Genomic DNA, 18,878 nt, shown 5'->3' on the forward strand with positions numbered 1-18,878 from the left:
GAAAAGTGTTTCCATTTAAATCAGAGAAACATTCTGCCTAATAGAGTACTCAAATTATATAAATAAGTGGGAGGCCTGTTACTTCACTACAAAAAAATAAATGAAAAGTGACTATTTACCAAGAATATTGAAGTAAAGCGATTTTTGATAAAGCAAATCAGTAGGGGGCCATAAGGATAATTTTCTAAATTAAGATTCCACTGTTACGATATAAGAAAAGAACATTCAGAAATAATGAGATGAAAAGGACATTTACTAAAGATATATTTAGACTATGACTTAGCCATGCAAGCAATTTGCCTGCGTGCAAGTTTTGTCAAGAAAAGCTAATGGTTAACCAGACAAAACCACAAATTATTCACTCCTTTAAATTCCACTTGAGCCTTTGATTCGCCAAGCAAAGAATATATAAATAAATCACAGGTAGTTTTCCAACTCTTGAACTTATCTATCGTTCTCCAAATTCTGGCACCAGCAGAATCACATATGCACAAACCCCACTCTTTGCCTTCATTGACAAAATGACTTTTGAGCGTAGGAGCACATTAGGGCCAGAGGTATTCGATAAAGAAAGCGAACACAGGAGGGAGATAGACGAAAGAAACCAAGGGGAAAAAAAGGTCTGTCCGTGCACCAACCCTCTACGGACAGCTGCCCCCACTGCGCACTGCCTTGCCTGCAGGTCTCAGTGTCTAACAAGGCACTGTATGGTCAATCCCTGCTGCACACCTTCGCCGGATGTGCGCACATTGAGTTTACCCTAGGACCTATCCTCGGTCAAAGCATAGAAGAGTCTTCAAAATTAATACATGGAGATAATTGCTGACAAATAAAACATCCCTCATGAATAAAGGCTGGTAACTCTTCCAACAAAGGATCTTATTGATACCCTTTTCAGACACGCAATGGTCTCAATGTGAGCTCTAAAAACTAACAAAGTTGAAAATAGCGTTAACATAACTAAATTGGTCACGTATTCCCAAAAGAAGATAATGTGTATGCTAGCAAGTTAGAGTGCAGCCTTGCAACCCGGGTTCCTTTTGAATTAAATGCATCGAATGATACGGATAGTAAATTAAAGGAGAACGGAAGTGAAGCCTTACCGGGCAGAGACTCAAATATCCTGAGCACCATTGTTGCGAGGATATATAGGCAAGTTTTCCAACTCCCCAGCTACACATCACCTGCACATATCAGGTTAGAGTTTGGTTTAGATAAACAGACATTCTTCAGACAAGCAGTGTTTCCTATTAACTTTTGTAGACTCAAATCTGCTGAAGAGAACACCATTAATCACAAAGAATGGTTGGAAATGACCAACAGATATCACTCACCCACCAGAGAGTATGTTTGTGCACCTTGCACTTTCTGCACCAAAATGGAACAACCACCCCTTGATTCTGTTTTTATCTGAACTCAATGATGTGACTGGATATAAAAAGGTTTTTATTAATTATGTATAGTAAATCATTACTTAATTAGTAAAAAAAAGATCACATCCAAGCTGTGAGAAGACTGGGACACCAGATGCTGCCGACACGTTTTTGCGCAAGCCCCCTCATCCTGGATTGGCCACGGTTGCTTCTTCTTTTACCAATCTGTCGAATTCTGCCCGCACAGCTGGGTTGTACCATACTATCCAAAAACCTAAAAGCCTTTTTACCTTATTTGTGGTTTGCTTTAATAAATGCAATTATGTATACTGTAATGATTTTAATTACTCGAACAAAAAAAGAATTACTACAGGAAAATCAGACTAAAATAAAAGAAAGCAAAGTGAATTGGGTCTTGCAGTAAAGATTTCAGGGCATTTAACCCAGAGAGGGTCATAATAAAAAGGAACTAGCACACGGCGGAATCAAATAACAGACAGATCTGTTTGAAGCTTCAATACTCAGCTGAGATCGTAATTAAAAATCAAAACTGTCTCTCACATCACTACCAATTGATTTCTCTTTTAAAAATAAGCACCGAAAAAGGCCAACGGGTCTAGCTTTGGCAAGAGTATTTTCATTATGTACATTTGCAAACCTATGCAATGAACAATAAAAATAAAATAAAATAAAAAAGTCAAAAATCGGTTTTAAATATATTTAAAAAAAAAAAAAAACACACATTTAAACGGAATAGTCTAGCGCCGTAAACACACGAGCCCTGTTACTGCATCTCATCAGGCCACATGTCTTCACTCACTGTGCAAGATAGCCAATGGCTGACATGGTCAGGCCCAATGCCCCACGATGGATCCTGTGGTAGGTGAAGTTCAATATGAATGACACTTACGCAGACCAACGGTTAAAATGGGCTGATATAAAGCCTGCGTGTACGTATAAATGTACGTATTTTTATTATGATTTTATGGAAAAAAAGAAACTGGCAAGACTGGTACACTTGTCTGTATGTCAGACCCAAAATAAAGGAGCAAAATATAATATGTGTTGTATGGCTATACATGATGTAAATTATACGTTTACGTTTGCTACAATGTGGTACTTATTCTTGGCGTCCTTATTGGCTGCTATTTTGGATTTATATTAATGACGTCACAGTCTAGATTCAACATGGGCGTGCACTGACGTGTACACGTGAACTTTTGTGCCAAACGCGACGCAAATCTGAAGATTTAAAATGGATTTTTTGATATTTGTCAGCTACTTTCGATTTCTATTAGACTATATGGCGTCATAGCCAACATCCACTTGGGGTCCTACTCCTACAGGATTAGAATTACAAAGACGAATGCCTGTATCAGCTTTCTATCACAAGGCAAACGATTTTCGTTAGGAAGCAGGCTTAACAGGCATACTATATGCACACACTCTCTGAAAGAGGTACTGGGCTCTATTTCAACACTGGGAGCTACTTCAAAGATTCTGGTGAGCTACTGTTAGCTCCCAAGCTACTTGAAGACCCCTTCTGTAGAAGCTAATTCGATGGTCAGAAGAAAACTCTGAAGGGACGCCTCTTACTGAAGAGATGCAGAATTCACGAATATAGTGTAGTATTATGAGAATTTATAAGAGTTTGAACTTACTTTTTTGTTGATGCAACAAAAGCAAACATGTAACCCATGTATGTTCCTCTCCCCTAAACTCCCTGCCACAGACAACCCGTTCAAGCCTCCCCATGGTCTCAACCCCCACGGCACATAAGCAGTCATTACAATTTGTCTTTCATATATGACAGTGCAATTTTGTGATTCAAAGAAAATACATTGCTCATTGACAGAGACGAGGAAATACATAGAGCATCATACAAATCAAATCTCAACACCCCAAAACTGTTTGTTATACATCGGTTTGTACTGCTATTGTGATTTAAAATGCAAACCTCGGCCTGTTAAATAAGTGCTGTCTTAAATTTATTTTACCTGCCTCGTTGTCTATGTACACAAGGTTTTGGCTCCATGTGTCTACAGTAGAAAAGTACAAAATATAAAAAACACTGGCAAATACTCATCTACAGGTAAATTACAACAAAGAGAAATACCAACTGAATGTTCACACTTTGCTTCTCCCCCCTCCATGGAAATGGTCTTACTTTACATACATGGCCTGTCAAATATAATTTAGTTTACTTTAGTTCCTTTTATTTACGGAAATAAAAGGAACTCAATAAATTATAATTTGGTAATATTGTTTCAGTGAAAATATGTGCTCGTCTGCCTCATTGCTTTGTGCATGTATCTACAAGGCAGGCGTGCATGCCCACAGCAATGTTCTAGTGTATGGTCTGTGTCTAATACACCTGCTCTATGCAGTGGCGTAGCGTGGGTTGTCAGCACCCGGGGCAAGGGTTGTCAGCACCCGGGGCAAGGCAAGTAATTTGCGCCCCCTAACCCGTGGATTTTAGCACTCGAGTCTCTTCCAAGATGTTGCGCCTGGTGCGGCTGGCCCCCCTTGCACCCCCCACGCTATGCCACTGGCTCTATGTGCATGCTGGCCATCTCCTGCGACCTTTGGAAACAAAGTGTGTCCAGCAGCCCTAACACTAGAATCTATCAAGTATGCCTATGAAAGCCTACATTCAACATTAGGTGTCACATTCAGCCATGGGACCATGCTGTATGCTCATTACTACTGACGACATCTGTTTTTTAGTCTTTCCTCTGCTATTACTAGCACCAAAATTAGCATTTTAGATTTATAACTTTCATGGCCCCAGGAAAGATTCTTGCAGTTGTCCATGGCGAAGATGGAGGTAATGACCATATCTGCTGCAGCGTTTTTAAAGGAAAGGGAGATTTGTACATTAGGTGGAAAGTGCCCATATGACACCCTGAGAGGACCAGTTGTGCTTTTCTTTCCTTTCTAGCATGACATGGATGGCACTGTGCCAATCCTATGCTTAAGAACTTTGCTAGAAAAAACGGCATTTGAGCTGAGCAAATGAATGTCGCTGGTGTTGCAAGGTGCTCCTTATTGGAGCTGCTCTCCACCTACACTTAGGAACCACCCAGAGTTCTCTCTTCTATTTTGCATGTATGTATACATATATATCTATCCGCAGATAACTGCTCTCCCAAGCCAGTTGCACTCTTCGAACAAAGTTCCCACAAACAACACAGGCACAGCAGGATGTTTGATCTTTCTCGTACACTTTATTTTTCCATAATGTAGCTGAGCACAAAAGATAGGACGCCAATATATGTATCCTATCACCCAAAGATACCAGTGATCAGCGGCACCGCCACAAACTTGCTAAGGGCAAAAGGGTGATTTTCAGCAGCAATTCTTTATTGGTGATGCAGCACGACAAACATGAAACCATACAATAGAGAGTAACAATGGTAAAGTGAATGCACCTCCGATAAGTGTCCAACAATAACTGGTAGATTGAACTTGTTTCAGTAAGTCTACCGATGGTGCTATGTTGTTGAATACCCTGCTACCCACAGGTAGAAAAATATGTATACACTATTACATTATAAATTTAAACAGTACAACCAAAGCACTCAGTTCGATCGAACAGTAGAAAGTCATAATGTCATAAGGTCATATGAGTTTCGGACCAATCCGTTGTGTGTGTCATGTCCATAGTCTAGTTCCACTATACATCAATATTTTGCGGGACAGCAGCGTATTCCAATAAGGGAGCCCAACAGATTATTCTGTACAATGCTCCTTATATATCTTCATGTGAAGTATGCGTGCCAAAAGCTAGCTTTCTGACAAATTTGGTGTAATTCTATCCAGTGGTTCGGGCTGTAGCCTTGTTCAACGGTCCTCTGGGAATTCCCATGGCAAAGTCAACTTTTTTGACCCCTGGGGCTTTTTTTTTTCTTCTCTAAATGTAGTGAAGATTTGTCTAACGGTGCCAGAGCTATAGGCAAGTCAAAAAAAGCTTTTTCCAATAGAAATATGATCCTATATATAAGTACCCAGTAGATATAATATATACACACATACATACACATATTTATTAGTTTTAACATACACAATAATTAGTTGTTTTTTACTGCAATATTTTTTTTTTAAATAGTAATACAGTTTTTGTATTAAAAAAAAAAAAAAAAAACACACCTTAGTTAATACACATGAAATAAAAACATTGCTAGTGTGGGTAAGGTATTTTTAGTTATTGTTTAAGAAATATTATCTATAAGTTAAGTAAATATGTGGTAACGTATTCATTATTTAACAAACCCTTGATCTAATGAGTGTATGTTGTAACAATTTATCTCATCAGTTCCAAGTTAATAAATATTTTAAAGGTATATTTTATAATAAAATATTTAAAAGGTTTTTTTCCCCCTAAATTTTTACAAAGCCCATGTGTGAAAATGTACTGGTGGTAACTTTAACTCTTACATCCTGTGGTAGGAAGCTCCACCAAGAGATGAAGGCATGCAAGTCTATATTTAGGTGTGTATCCACATTTGGGACAGGTTAATAGCAAAATAAAAAAAAAGAAAGAAAAATGTATGTATATATATATAGTTAACATATATGTGAGTAAATCTACTTGTGTATAAACGCCCTTGTGAATAACCTAAAAAATAAACAATCCCAGGCATTTGTAAGTGCAATTGGCGATTTTGCTTCTAAGAGGCTATGCAGAATCTTAAATCCCTCTAGGTTTTCCAAATCGATGTGCTATCTAACTTTGTAAATTCTAGCTGCTATATTTATGGCGACAAATCAGGCAGACACCACTTTCCGGTTCCTTTCTCTTTCAAAGCATTACCAGGTGTAAATTCAATTAAAAGTAAACCAAGACTACAATTTTCCCAAAGCACTGATACGGTTACTGGTTGCATGGGTCTGGAAAAGAGGGGCATCAAACCATTTCGTTCCCCTAGCTCCGGCCACTGCTTCCCTCTTTGTTTCTGTTCCCTGCAGACTTCGGTTTTCAGAGGACTTTCTGCTGCTGGCGCAGCTACCCTTGACAAATTGATGGATGTCTGTCAAACGAGGCCTAAACAGCAAAGCAGCAAACAAGGGCAGAGGAACAGAGTTTTGCTCAAGAGTAAGTCAGAGGTTCTCCAACTTCAAAGGAAGCCAACTTTGAGTTTATCTCATGCATCCTTGTCTCACCATCCTACACTTGTCTACAATTCATTTTTGAGGGCTGGCTCTATAAAGTATCGCTCATGCTTACACCTTGAATCACTAGCACAAATTAAGCATTGTTCTTTATGTGTGCCACAAACTCTCCGTACATTCCACAGCTTGATAAGCCCGAAACTGGCACCAGAAAAATAGTCTTGGACACAATGACGCAGGTGCTCCCCTAAATTTCCAAGAGAAGCCACAGGGGTCACCGTAAATGACCTGGAGCTCAGCAATTTAGAGAGGACGAAGGGGAGAAAATGCCTATTGTTCTTTTAATCGCTACCAAATGTAATCAAAATTGGAGGAACATTCATCACTCATACAGGAACATTGTGCATAATGAACACACTTTATTGTAAATGGTTTATCAAGTAGTAAAGCGAACCTATAATGAATAAGCATGAATGACGTGTTACATACTAACGTGTTTTTACATCAGCTGCTCTCAGTCATGTATAGTAAACAGTAGGCATTACTGTAACCAAAAGTATTGATGTTCATTTTATCAACCTCCAAAAGATGGAAGGCTGAGAAGGCCTGCAAGTATGTGAATTTGTGGCCTGAAGAATGCAACACATTGTAGCAGCTGATACATAATGCTTCAAAAACAGGAGAAATTGTATGTACTTCCTTTTTCATAAATTAAAGGCATAAACTTTATGCCAAGGCAGACAACACAGTATGGGTCAGAAATAAGAACAGTGATAAATTATATGTTTCTTGCTTGTGATCTACTACCAACTCAGGAGCCCCATCAGACCCCTGAGACCACACGCCTTCTTCAAAGGACCCTAACCAATCAACAAAGTATAAATACTTACCACATTGCCTCCATCGACTCACCAATATTCCCTTACATTTGGAAACATATCACTGTGCCACCCACGCCTGTTCAAGAAACCATCCGCTGATACAGCCACACTCTCCAACTACAAACCCATCTCCCTCCTACCATATCCACCGAAGGTCTTAGAGAAACTAATCAACCAATGCCTCGCCAACCAGCTGAGCACTAATCAACCAATGCCTCGCCAACCAGCTCAGCAGTCACCAGCTCTTTTCAAGCCCAACCACGGTATAGAAACCGCACTCATTGCTGACAAATATGACATCCAAAGGATCCTTAACAAAGGAGATATGGCAGGCCCCATTCTCCTGGACATCTCTGCAGAATTTGGCACGGTCTCGTGCACTATCTAATCAGGTAGCAGACGTCCAAAAATCTACATGGCCACTTACTAAGCTGAGTCATTAGAAGTGCTGGCAAAGAACATGCACTCTGCTCATTCAGAAAGTGAGTAAGCAATAAGGATCCTTTTAAATCGTGTTTTTATCTTGTCACATTTGCAGTGCGTTCTTACAAATTGCTGCTATTTACGCCTCGGGATTGGTGTTTACTGGTCTTTCTCAGACTGTAAAGTTAAGGGATTTTGTAATATGAACTGTCTGAGAATGGTGCTGAGATAAGAAGAGTGAAATGAAAGGCTGTATGATGTCAGTTTGTTTTTTAAATTTCTAACAACATTTAAAAAGAAGATTGCAAATGGACTGTACAAATATATCAATATATACCAGAAGTTAAGTGCACATTTTTGTAATTCTGAAGTGTGATGGGAACAAAGATCGTAATAGGATCAAAACAAAATCAGAACACTATAGTTGGTGATGTGCAAATAAATGTTTGGTGAAACTTGATTTCCACACATTGTTTGTATGCTATGTAGTTTTAAATCAGTAAAACTGCATGTCAGTGGGAATCTTTGTGGTCATTTCACTAGAAAGCTTGCTGACTTCAAAAAGGACAAAGCACTCCCATATCATGCTTTGGTAACAAGTTTATTTCAAGTGACAGTTTTTAAACATGAACCAAGAGCATTCCCTGCCCCCACCCTGATGACAATGCTATTAGTACTAAGAGGCAAGTCAGAGGGTAAACGTACCCCATATGTGTTCTAGATTCTTATACCTGGAGCAAACGTTTAGTCTATTTAATCAAGCAAGAGTTTTCTACTCAGACATGCTGAACTCACATATTTGAAGGTGCTCTCATCTGTGATAAATAAAACATTTTTTTTAAAAGGCAGTTCAGTGAGAAAGAAAAAAAAATTCTGTTTAGGATCACAATGGAGACCCGTTTATGGGTAAAGCACATTACAGTTAGGTCAAACTGGATTATTCCCAGATTACTAGACCTGCAAGTCTGGTAACATTTTTATGATGTTGAGACCCGAGGAGCCTCCACGAGATTGGCATCCAAAGACCTGCTCTCCGCTGAATCTACTACTGCTTGACGGGTGGAACACAAGCTATCAGCCTGGCACCTTAATTCTCAAAAACCCACAAACTCATCAGCAGATTGCCTCAAGGCTTATCGCTCGACCACACCCTTTTCAAGGCATACATGATATACCAGACCAACGTCATCTGTGCAAACGTCGACATCATCCCCTCGCCATCGACGTTTAACTCACTCTCCTTTTTCGGTCAAGATGCCCAATGCAAGAAACAAGTTCACTGCCCCCATCACCAAAATCTAACTGGATGAAAGCCAATGTCAAGCTCAACAGTGACAAGACATGTGTAGTGATCTTCGACAAGAACACCTTGTTATAGAACTTCAACTTTTGGCTGATTGAATTCTGACCCACAGCTACACAAGGAATCTCGGAACCATCACCGACTGCAAACTGGACAGGACTACACAAGTCAAACAAACTCACCATAAGATTACAAACCATCCAGGACTCTGTAGCCACACTCATCCTCCCACACATAACTCATATCACACCACACCTCTTGAAGTTCCACTGGCTCAAGTACACAAAATGTGCTCATGCCACACGCCTCACACATGTATTCAAGGCACTACACAAACTTGGGCCCCAACTATCTGAACAGTTGCATTTCTTTCTACCAACCACTCAGACACATCCGCTCCACAGGACTCCTACTCAAACACATCCCACACATGCAGAGAACCAGATCAGGAGGACGCTGCTCTTAAAGTATGGTATGGGCTCCCACTCCACATCAGAACATCTTCCACTCTTCTTGAATTCCACAAGAAACTGAAGACCTGACTTTTCAATTAATCAACTTACCCTAGGTAGAGAGTTAGGGGCACACACCTACTCAGTGCCAAGGTGACCTCATGGGTGATAGCGTATTTTACAAATACACATAACATCTGGAATGTGTATACAGGGTACAAATCCTTCTGCAAAGTTTGCTGGCATAAAATACGTGTCGCTATAGGTTTTAATAAATTATATTTGCCAAGCAGCATCGAAATGAAAGGGCGTAGCTGAAGCAGAGCTTAGTGTAAAATATCCTCACAAAAGGTCAAGTTCCCATGTTTGAATTTGGTAATAAATATCAACGTAATGTCAAAAAAAAAAAAATCTCCCTTTCAGACAAGTTGCATTTACGTGAACGGGCACCGATGCCCTGAGAGCTGCTGTTACAGACAGTCGATGTGTGTGTTCGGTTACGGCCACAATTAAACAACATTGTAATTAACTGCAAAATTCGTGTTGTCAGCTGCCCTATGTTGTTGAAGTTCAACATCATGTGTGATATGGGCCAGAGTCCCCTTCGCGTGCCAAATATTACATTATAGAAAAGGACAAGAAAACTTCAACTGATGCAACTACTGTGAATACACTAAATATCTAACACAAATCTCCAAACGTGGCTTAGCTTTCATACAAAAATTGATTGCGATATATATTGACATAAATCTTGCAGTCTATTCAAAAGAGGCATCGGCTGAAGTGTGACATGTTATCTTTCTTCCCGCCGCACCGTGCTTGTTAACTCAACATGATAGCGTGGTTTCTAGACAGCAGGCATAGATGTGGGCCCAGGTATACAGAGAAGGTTTCCATTATACTATTTTCGCTTTTAAAATATTTATTTACTATAAATGTAAATCAGCGTAAATAAATTAATTCGCGTATTTTGATATCCGAGGAAGAGCAGTGTTGGGTCGCCTGCTGTGGAATCTGCATGCACAATTTAGCTGCTTTGCCACCAGTCACACATAAAACGTTCAGAAGCTGCGCTAGAATGTAGCCAAGAAATATTTAACAACATAATGAGTATTTGATCTAAGGCACTGCCCTGTGTTTACGACAAAGAGACGCTGCAATTTATGTTGCTATTTCTAATGTTAAACAAGCCTCTCAACTAGCAACGTCTAGTTCTGAAAGCAAGATCGATACTTGAAACAAGAACTCCGAATATACATAACAGTAAAACTCAATAATGAAAGGAATCACAGTTACCTGTTGCAGTTCCTTGGCATATAGAGAATCCTTCGCTTGAAGCCCCACTACTGGGGCGGAATCATTCTCCCAGGGCAGTTTGTTTTTCCCTTTGCCTGCGCTTAACACCCTCCTGCCTCCAACAGTGGAATCCGGCAGCAGTAGGTCATTGTAGGACCCATAGCGCCTGAGCGTATGGTCACCGCTGGGGGTATGCGCGCTCTGAGTCCTATAACCCGAAAGAAGCCAGTCTGTGTCCGCTCCTGGAAGAATGTGAGCACCTCTTCCATGAGCAGAGGAGGGCAGAGGGATGGCATAGTCTACTAGACCGTGGGGATCAAGTTTGGGAAGGGTTTTCCTGGCTAGCCTTGCTTGGACTGCATTCATCACTCCATCCCCTTCCTCATTCAGTTCCACATCATCCACGGCCTTGAGGAGACTGGTTTTATTTGAACCCATGGACGAGGCCAGCACAGCAAATGCCTCCAATGCTGCATGGCGTACCTTTCGTTTGCTATCCACGAGACATGGGGCAATGTCCCTGGAGAGCTGAGGCAGGTTGAAATACTCACTTGGGTAGGTGAGCAGAGCAACAATGGTGATGTTCACAACCTCCTCCCTGACTCGGGATTGCTTGTGCTTCACATGCTCCAGCAATAGGCACAGCACATTCTGTGGCCCAACCACTTTCATCAGCATCATGTATGTCTTCATGTACTCCTGCCTGACGATTGTCTTGTTGTCCCCCAAGACTTTGACCGTGGCAGAGATGACTGGCTGCAGGTACTGCTTCGCGCTCTTATCGAGGTTTAGCACTAGTCGGTTGAGCACTTCCAAGGCACAGTGCAGCACTTTGAAGTTCGAGTCATCCATCAAGTTACACAGGAAGCTGAGGAGACCGAGGACACTGGATGCCGGAGCCAGGTCGGGGGAGAAGTCCTGAGCTAAGGCTTTCAGCTCCTCCATTGCGTGGGTACGGCCTTTGTAATCCTCAGGGTCCAGAAGAGCGTGGTATAAATCCGGTGGGATAAGCCCGAACTTTGGGCAGCCGTGTTCCTCAGATGGAAGGCAAGGTTTGCTCTGGGGCCACTCTCTCCCCTGAGTAGAATGTCTGTTCTTTTCTTTAGCGCTGCTCTGGTCCTGGGGAATGCTACTTGGTGGGGCCCGCCTTCCCTGGATGGGAGGCCTGCTGCTACTTTCTACAGCCGTCTCTCGCAGACCGCTGTGGTCCTTGGAGTTGATCCCGTCTCTCGCCGCTGACCCCCTTCTCAGCGTGCCCCTCGTGTCAGTCTCCGGTTCGGCTAGGCTGCTGCATTTTCTACTGGCATTGGGCGGGAGTCGCTGGATATAGCTCTGGAAAACATCTGGGCCCACGTGCCGCTTTATGTGCCTCAGGGTCTCCAGGGCCAAGTCCGTGGGCTCCTCGGCAGGGGCACAGCACATCCTCTTGGCCAAGCAGCGGGTTACCTCTCCTAGGTCCAGGTCAACCAGGTCTGGTGTGAGAAGGGTGCGGAGGTGCAGGGCAACTGCGCGGCGAACACTGGGCTCGGGGCTTTCCAGGCCGTTTTCCACCAGTGCTTGAAGTAAGTCCTGTGGTCGCAGGCTGTGTTTAAGGCACACTTGCAAAGCCTGCACGGACTCCCGCTGTAGAGCCTCGTTCTCTTCTGGAAGAGCCCGCAGCAGCTCGGGCAGAACAGCAAGACGCAGGGGCTCCAGGTCTGGCTCGCCCCCTTCACACACGACACCCAGCAACTGCACACAGAGCGGCCTGTGCTCGGGTCCGCAGTCTCTCAGAACCCGGGGTAGCGCAGCAAGCAGGCTCGCGCGCTGCGAAAAGTCTAACCGACCCCCGCGCTGGGCCGTGCGGGAGAGCAGAGCTCGCAGAGGCGAGCCACACTCCCGGGGGCTGCACAGGCGGCGCAAGATCACCTCATCCTCCTCCATGAGCTGCGCTGTGGGGAAGCAGCGGGAGGAAGAGGGCTGTAGGCTGCTCCTCTCGGGAGCGTGGAGGCTACGAGGTTCCGCGAAAGGTGGGTGGGTCGGAGGGCTGGAGAGACGTCGCTGCTGTGGGATACGGGAGCTGCCCGCGATCAGGGGGCTGGGAAGGCTCTGATGCCGCGGGACCCGTGGGCTTGGACTTCTCGGGCTACTGCAATCGTCACATATCAACATCTGGCCCCGTTCATCGTAGCCGCTGAACTGCTTGCGGTGGAAGGACTCGGGCACCGGCGTCACCACCACGGCGCTGCCGGCCGCTGCCATGAACGGGTCTCAGGCAGCACTGCGTGGAAGCGGCCGCCGACTCCGGGCGCTCATAGCCCGGCTCTGACGTAACTGCCGCAGCCCCTCACTCCTCCAATCCCATCAGTATATATTAGATCCGCGGCCAAGTTACTTCTACGTCACAGTAACCTAGGAGCGACGTCATAGCCCTCTGCGACCACCTCGCACCAAAGTGCTCGAGCGCACGTAAAGGCACGGAGGTCACGTGCACAAACTAAACGCTTCCATGGTGACGCCTAGTGGGCGGTACACTCAGAGCCAGGCAGCACATTGATTAGAACTAGAAGAAGGACAGAGGGGGTAAAGAACTTCTCTTCAGAGCTTGAATATACAACGCGAAGTAGACAGAAAATTAACACATCCACACTTCGAAACAGACTTTTAAAGATACCGTGTGAGCGAAGTAAATGTGGCCACCTCCTTGACCCTTACATCCACTTATTATTTACCCCCGTCAACATTTCCATTCTTCTATCATTTCACTCATCGATTAATCCTTACACATTCCATCCATCCATTCCCATATTAATTCCACATAATTTTCACCTTTCCGTACTTCAACTCCCCATCCTTCATAATTTTTCAGCATTCCACCCATCCAATGGCCATACGTTTAGACATGGCTTTAACCCACCAATCCATTCAACCTTTCAGTCTTGCATCTGAGAGAGCGTAGCTTATATAATCTGTATTAATATGAAATGCTTATGAACTAGTGTGTGATAATGCCGCTTAAGTAATTGTATTAATGTATTTTATTTAAACGTGCACCTGAAATGTGACCACGGGGATGGTCACCAATGTATACGAGAACTAATAGGAATGACTAATATTGATTAAATATAATATTAAAGTGTGATTTTGTACTAATTATTAATGATCGTGTTATTGAATTTGTGCTGAAACCCTTGTAGGCCTTAAGTTAGCATGAGCCGAAGCTTAGCTGCTTGGCTCTCATATTAAACGTATTTTTCCTATCTTGCAGTGTGCTGACTCGCAAAGGATATGACCCCTTGTTTTCTTCAAAACTAGAAGCTGAATGTAACCATAGTAGATCCGTTCCCATGAAATCCCCATTGGTTGTAGAAATTGTTAATCAAAATGCAACAGTGTAGATTAATGTAATGTACAAGGTCGTTCAAACCGGTGAAGACAATGGAGCTACTGACCAAAAGATGTGCAAAGAATTACAGAAGGATGAAATCATACCGGACGTGCTATCTCCGAAGACGCCAATCATGTGGACCAATGAAAAGCTTGTAAAATAATATGGGGTGAAAGATTAATGACATAATCCATCTTCCAATTGGATAAACATAGTGGGGTATAATTAAGATCCAATAGAAGTTTAGGGGAATGTACAACGAAAAAGGGATAAAAACCCATGACATGGGGAGCCATTGAAGTGGGTTAGGGAATGCTATTGATTTTATCCAGAAACATTGTCACTCTGGTGACTTATTGGTTTGCTTAGAACCATTCTCGTCCTTAGATTGTCCATTTTACACTTTACCTCCTTATGAGGGAAGTGCCCCTTTTGCCCTGAAGCTGAATTCTGACTGATGGCGATTAGACTGATGTCCTGAAGATGAAGACTGAACCTGAATGCTGACCTAAACCTTGGAGGGTAACTAAGACAATACAATTGTGATTTGTCTGTTTGCTTTTCCTTTCTAGGTACCAACTGCTTACTTTTGACAGAGACCGTGGCTAGATGTTTTCCAAGTCGGTGTTCTAAATTATTTGCATGAAGCCCAACATGCTAATGCTAATCAGTGGTAGGACAGAGGTTCACTAAAAATTGACGCAAATAGACAAACGACTGAAACTATGCTTTGTTGAACTGACACGTTATTGACACTCCGATTAATTGATCTATGTTCACGCCGTGTTATTTTTGATGTTTGTGATTCTTGCCTTAATGAAATCTTATCAAAGTTGCCATATTGTGACAATGTTATTATGTTTCTTGGTTTTGAGATGAACACACCTGCTTTTAGAATTGTAACTAATAGGGAATAAAACTCATAAAATTCTACTAAACTGGTGTGGTTATTCATGACTGAAAGTTCATGGTAGTGTCTTGAATTGATTAATGACTTTGACTAAAGTAAAATGTATTGTCGTGATAAATATTGATGACATTATTGTCAGAGTCACCAGATCCTCGGGGTCTGCGCACGTTCCCAACACGTCCACCACTGAACAGCTCCAAGACTCTGATAGATAAATCACAGAGGCTAAGAGAGTTCAAGAGGGGATTAGGAAGGGAACAGCTGGGAAGGAGACCTGTAAGGGAATCAAGATGGATTAAATGAAACTTTCAAATTCAAATACTTTCCTTTACATGAGAATCAGGAAAACATTCTGAATAAGTTCTAAACCAGTCATATGAATCCTTTTTTGAGAATGCATACTAGGACCATGCAATATTGCATCTAGAAACTCCGGCCTTTTGTGTTCTCTTGAAATGTTTCAACACGAATTGCGCACATTGCAGATTTTCATATATATATAGTAAACACCATAAAAGGATTGTGCACCATGAATAACACAATATGGATTCAGGAAACAAATCACACAACTTGTCAACTCGAATACTACCTAATAAATGTCTTAGAATAGTGGCAAACAATGAACAACATGAATTAAGCTTGAGGAGAGAATCGTGCGTCTTGCCGATTCGAGTGCCACCATGTAAAATCTCAAGAAATGGTAGCATGCAATGAATATCAAGGTTAAATCACCATTAAACGAATCGCGCATCTTGCCGATTCGTAAGCCACGATGTAAATGCCAAGAAATAACAGCGCGCAATGAATAACAAGATTAAAGCAGCATGAAACGAATTGCGCGTCTTTTGACAATTCTTAAGCCACCATGTAAATGTCAAGAAATGGTAGTGCGCAATGAACAACAAGGTTAAAGCACCATGAAACGAATTGCGCGTCTTGCCGATTCTTAAACCACCATGTAAATGTCAAGAAATGGTAGCGCGCAATGAATAACAAAGTTAAATCAACATGAAACGAATCACGCGTCTTGCCGATTCGTAAGCCACCATATAAATGTCAAGAAATGGTAGCGCGCAATGAATAACAAGATTAAATCAACATGAAACGAATCACGCGTCTTGCCGATTTGTAAGCTACCAAATAAATGTCAAGAAATGGTAGCGCACAAAGTAATCTGTTAATCATTAAAGAATTAGGCCAAAAATATGAAAGTTCTCGATAACGGCGTCGGGAGGCCAGCCAAACCACCGTCTTACCGCCCAGAACAAGGATCACCAATGAAGAATGAAGGGCAGAGGCCTGGAAGATCAAATAGGCCACCGGGACAGGAGCTCAGGAAGTATCTGCTGCTCTTCACCGGGACCTCTGAATAGTGAGCACTTGGAGCTGGGCTGGCTCCCTTTTATAGAGTCTTGGCCCAGCCCACAACCACACCCAGGCATGCTGCAGGGAAAGTCTCTGGAAGGCCCTGGAAAGGGACCGCACCCTAACACACTCTGAAAGACTTCAGCAATACATTGAAAATGAACAGTATTTGTAAACACATTAAAAATAAGTCTTCAGGATTAAACTCTGCAATGCAAAAGGTTAAACAACAACATATCAGCACAATGCATAAATTATGTTGTGTTGAGAGTGCTGGGTTTTTGTATTCTAGTCGCCAATAGAGCGAACACTGCCCTGGTGTTGACAGTACTCCCCTCTCCCAGACGCGCTCTAGGGCCTGGTTTGCCTGGATTAAGACGATGAAAGCGTCTCACAAGTACTGGAGCATGAACATCAGATGCGGAAACCCATGAGTTACTTACAGGACCATAACCTTTCCATGAGATTAAGTACCATAGATTACGCCCTCTCAGTTTATAATCCAACACTTTCTTAACTTCGTATTCTTCTTCCCCTTGTACTAGAACAGGAGCTGGATGAGGGTGGACCTTTTGGACTGCCTTCTTCAAGAGGAAAGTGTGGAACACTGGATGAATCCGTAAGGATCTGGGCAATTGTAGTTTATAGGTCACCGGATTGATTTGCTGGAGGACAGTGTAAGGACCTATAAATTTGGGGTTAAACATGTGCTTCTTCTTGAAGTCTATATGTTTTGTGGAAAGCCACACTTTGTCACCTGGTTGATATTGCGGTCCCTCACAATGTTTCTTGTCATAATGCCTTTTGAATTTTGTTTGGCCTTTTCTAAATGCTGTTGAATCAGTTTCTGGATTTGATGCAAATGCTGAATGGTTTCTGACACAGCTGGAGTAAGAGAACTTTCTTGAGGAATTGTGATGGGCAAGGTGTCAGGATGATAGCCAAATAAACCAAAAAAGGGTGTAACGCCAATAGAAGTGTGGAATGAATTATTGTAGGCTAACTCAGCTAACCAGAGCCTAGATGTCCAAGAATGAAGTGCCTTTTCAGCGTAGGCACGTAGGTATTGTTTCAAAGTCTGATTTAGTCTCTCCGTTTGACCATCTGTTTGAGGATGGTGACTAGTAGATAATGTAGATGTCACTTGGAGTGTTTTACACCATGTCTTCCAGAAATTGGAGGCAAAGTGCGACCCCCGATCGGAGAGGATAACTTTTGGCAGTCCATGATAACAAACCACTCTGTTCAGTAAAATAGTTGCCAATTCACTTGAAGTGGGCAATTTCTTAGAGGCAATGAAATGTCCATATTTCGTGAGACTATCTACTACCACCAGAATTACTGAATGCTGTTGAACCACTGGCAGACCGGTAATAAAGTCTAAAGAAATGTGTTCCCATGGACGACTTGGGGTTGGAAGTGGATGTACCAACCCTTTTGGTTTTGATTGCCTTGTTTTAGTGCGAGCACAGACTTCGCAGTTGTTTACCATTGCTTTTACATCTTTTGTTAGGGTAGGCCACCAAAAATAGCGTTGGATCAGTTCAAGAGATTTAGGAATACCTGGGTGACCTGCCATAGGTATAACATGCAACCAATGAAACACTATCTTGCGAAGTTTGGTAGTGGGTACGAACAAACGAGCGTTGTGGAAGGGTAGTCCTTGCTTGATTGACCTTTTGGGGTCTGCTTGGGCCCATGTTTGACATTTCTCAACAGTGAAAGAGTTACGAATTTCTTCAAAGAAATCTTCAGTTTTTATGATACATAGAACCTTGTCAGGAGCAATGATAGCTCTGGAGGCTTGAAATGCAGGCAACGTGGTAGACTCTTGGCGGGACAAGGCGTCAGCTTTGCGATTATCTTTACAAAATCAAATTCGTCAAAAAACAGCATCCGGCGTAATTGCAGAGGAGTCAAAAGTCTGGCGGAATTCATGAATTGAAGATTACGATGATCAGTATATACTGTGACAGTGTATTTGGCACCCAATAAATGATGTCTCCATTCTTTAAAGGCGTCACAAATCGCCAGAAGCTCTTTTTCAGCAATGACATAGTTCTGTTCGGCTTCGTTCAACTTCCGAGACATATAAGCTACAGGATGGAGTTGACCTGTGTCTTTATTTTGTTGCGATAAGACGGCTCCTATTGCCACATCTGAAGCATCAGCTTCCACTATGAAAGGTCGATTTGCATCAGGATGAGTCAATACTGGGGCAGTGGAGAAAGCTTCCTTCAAAGTAGAGAAGGCTTGGTCAGCTTCTGGGGACCATACAAACTTTTCTTTCTTTCTTAATAGCTTAGTGATTGGAGTCACTGTCTGGGAGAAATGATTTATGAACCTCCGGTAAAAATTTGCAAACCCCAGGAAACATTGTACATCACGAACAGTCT

General features: G+C 42.4%; 1 protein-coding gene across 2 annotated transcripts in view; it reads right to left on the reverse strand.

Moving 5' to 3' along the window:
* The window catches only part of TOGARAM1 (TOG array regulator of axonemal microtubules 1), a 489,673-nt gene extending 476,360 nt beyond the window's left edge, over window positions 1-13,313 (reverse strand). For both annotated transcript variants that reach the window (XM_069208622.1, XM_069208621.1), the window contains exon 1: window positions 10,841-13,313. In XM_069208622.1, the coding sequence (XP_069064723.1) occupies window positions 10,841-13,081 (2,241 nt within the window). In that variant the 5' untranslated portion in view covers window positions 13,082-13,313. The remainder of the gene's footprint in view (window positions 1-10,840) is intronic.
* Between the last annotated feature and the right edge of the window lie 5,565 nt (window positions 13,314-18,878).

Source organism: Pleurodeles waltl, chromosome 9 (genome assembly GCF_031143425.1).
Source record: "Pleurodeles waltl isolate 20211129_DDA chromosome 9, aPleWal1.hap1.20221129, whole genome shotgun sequence".
In the NCBI taxonomy this organism is placed as follows: domain Eukaryota; kingdom Metazoa; phylum Chordata; class Amphibia; order Caudata; family Salamandridae; genus Pleurodeles; species Pleurodeles waltl.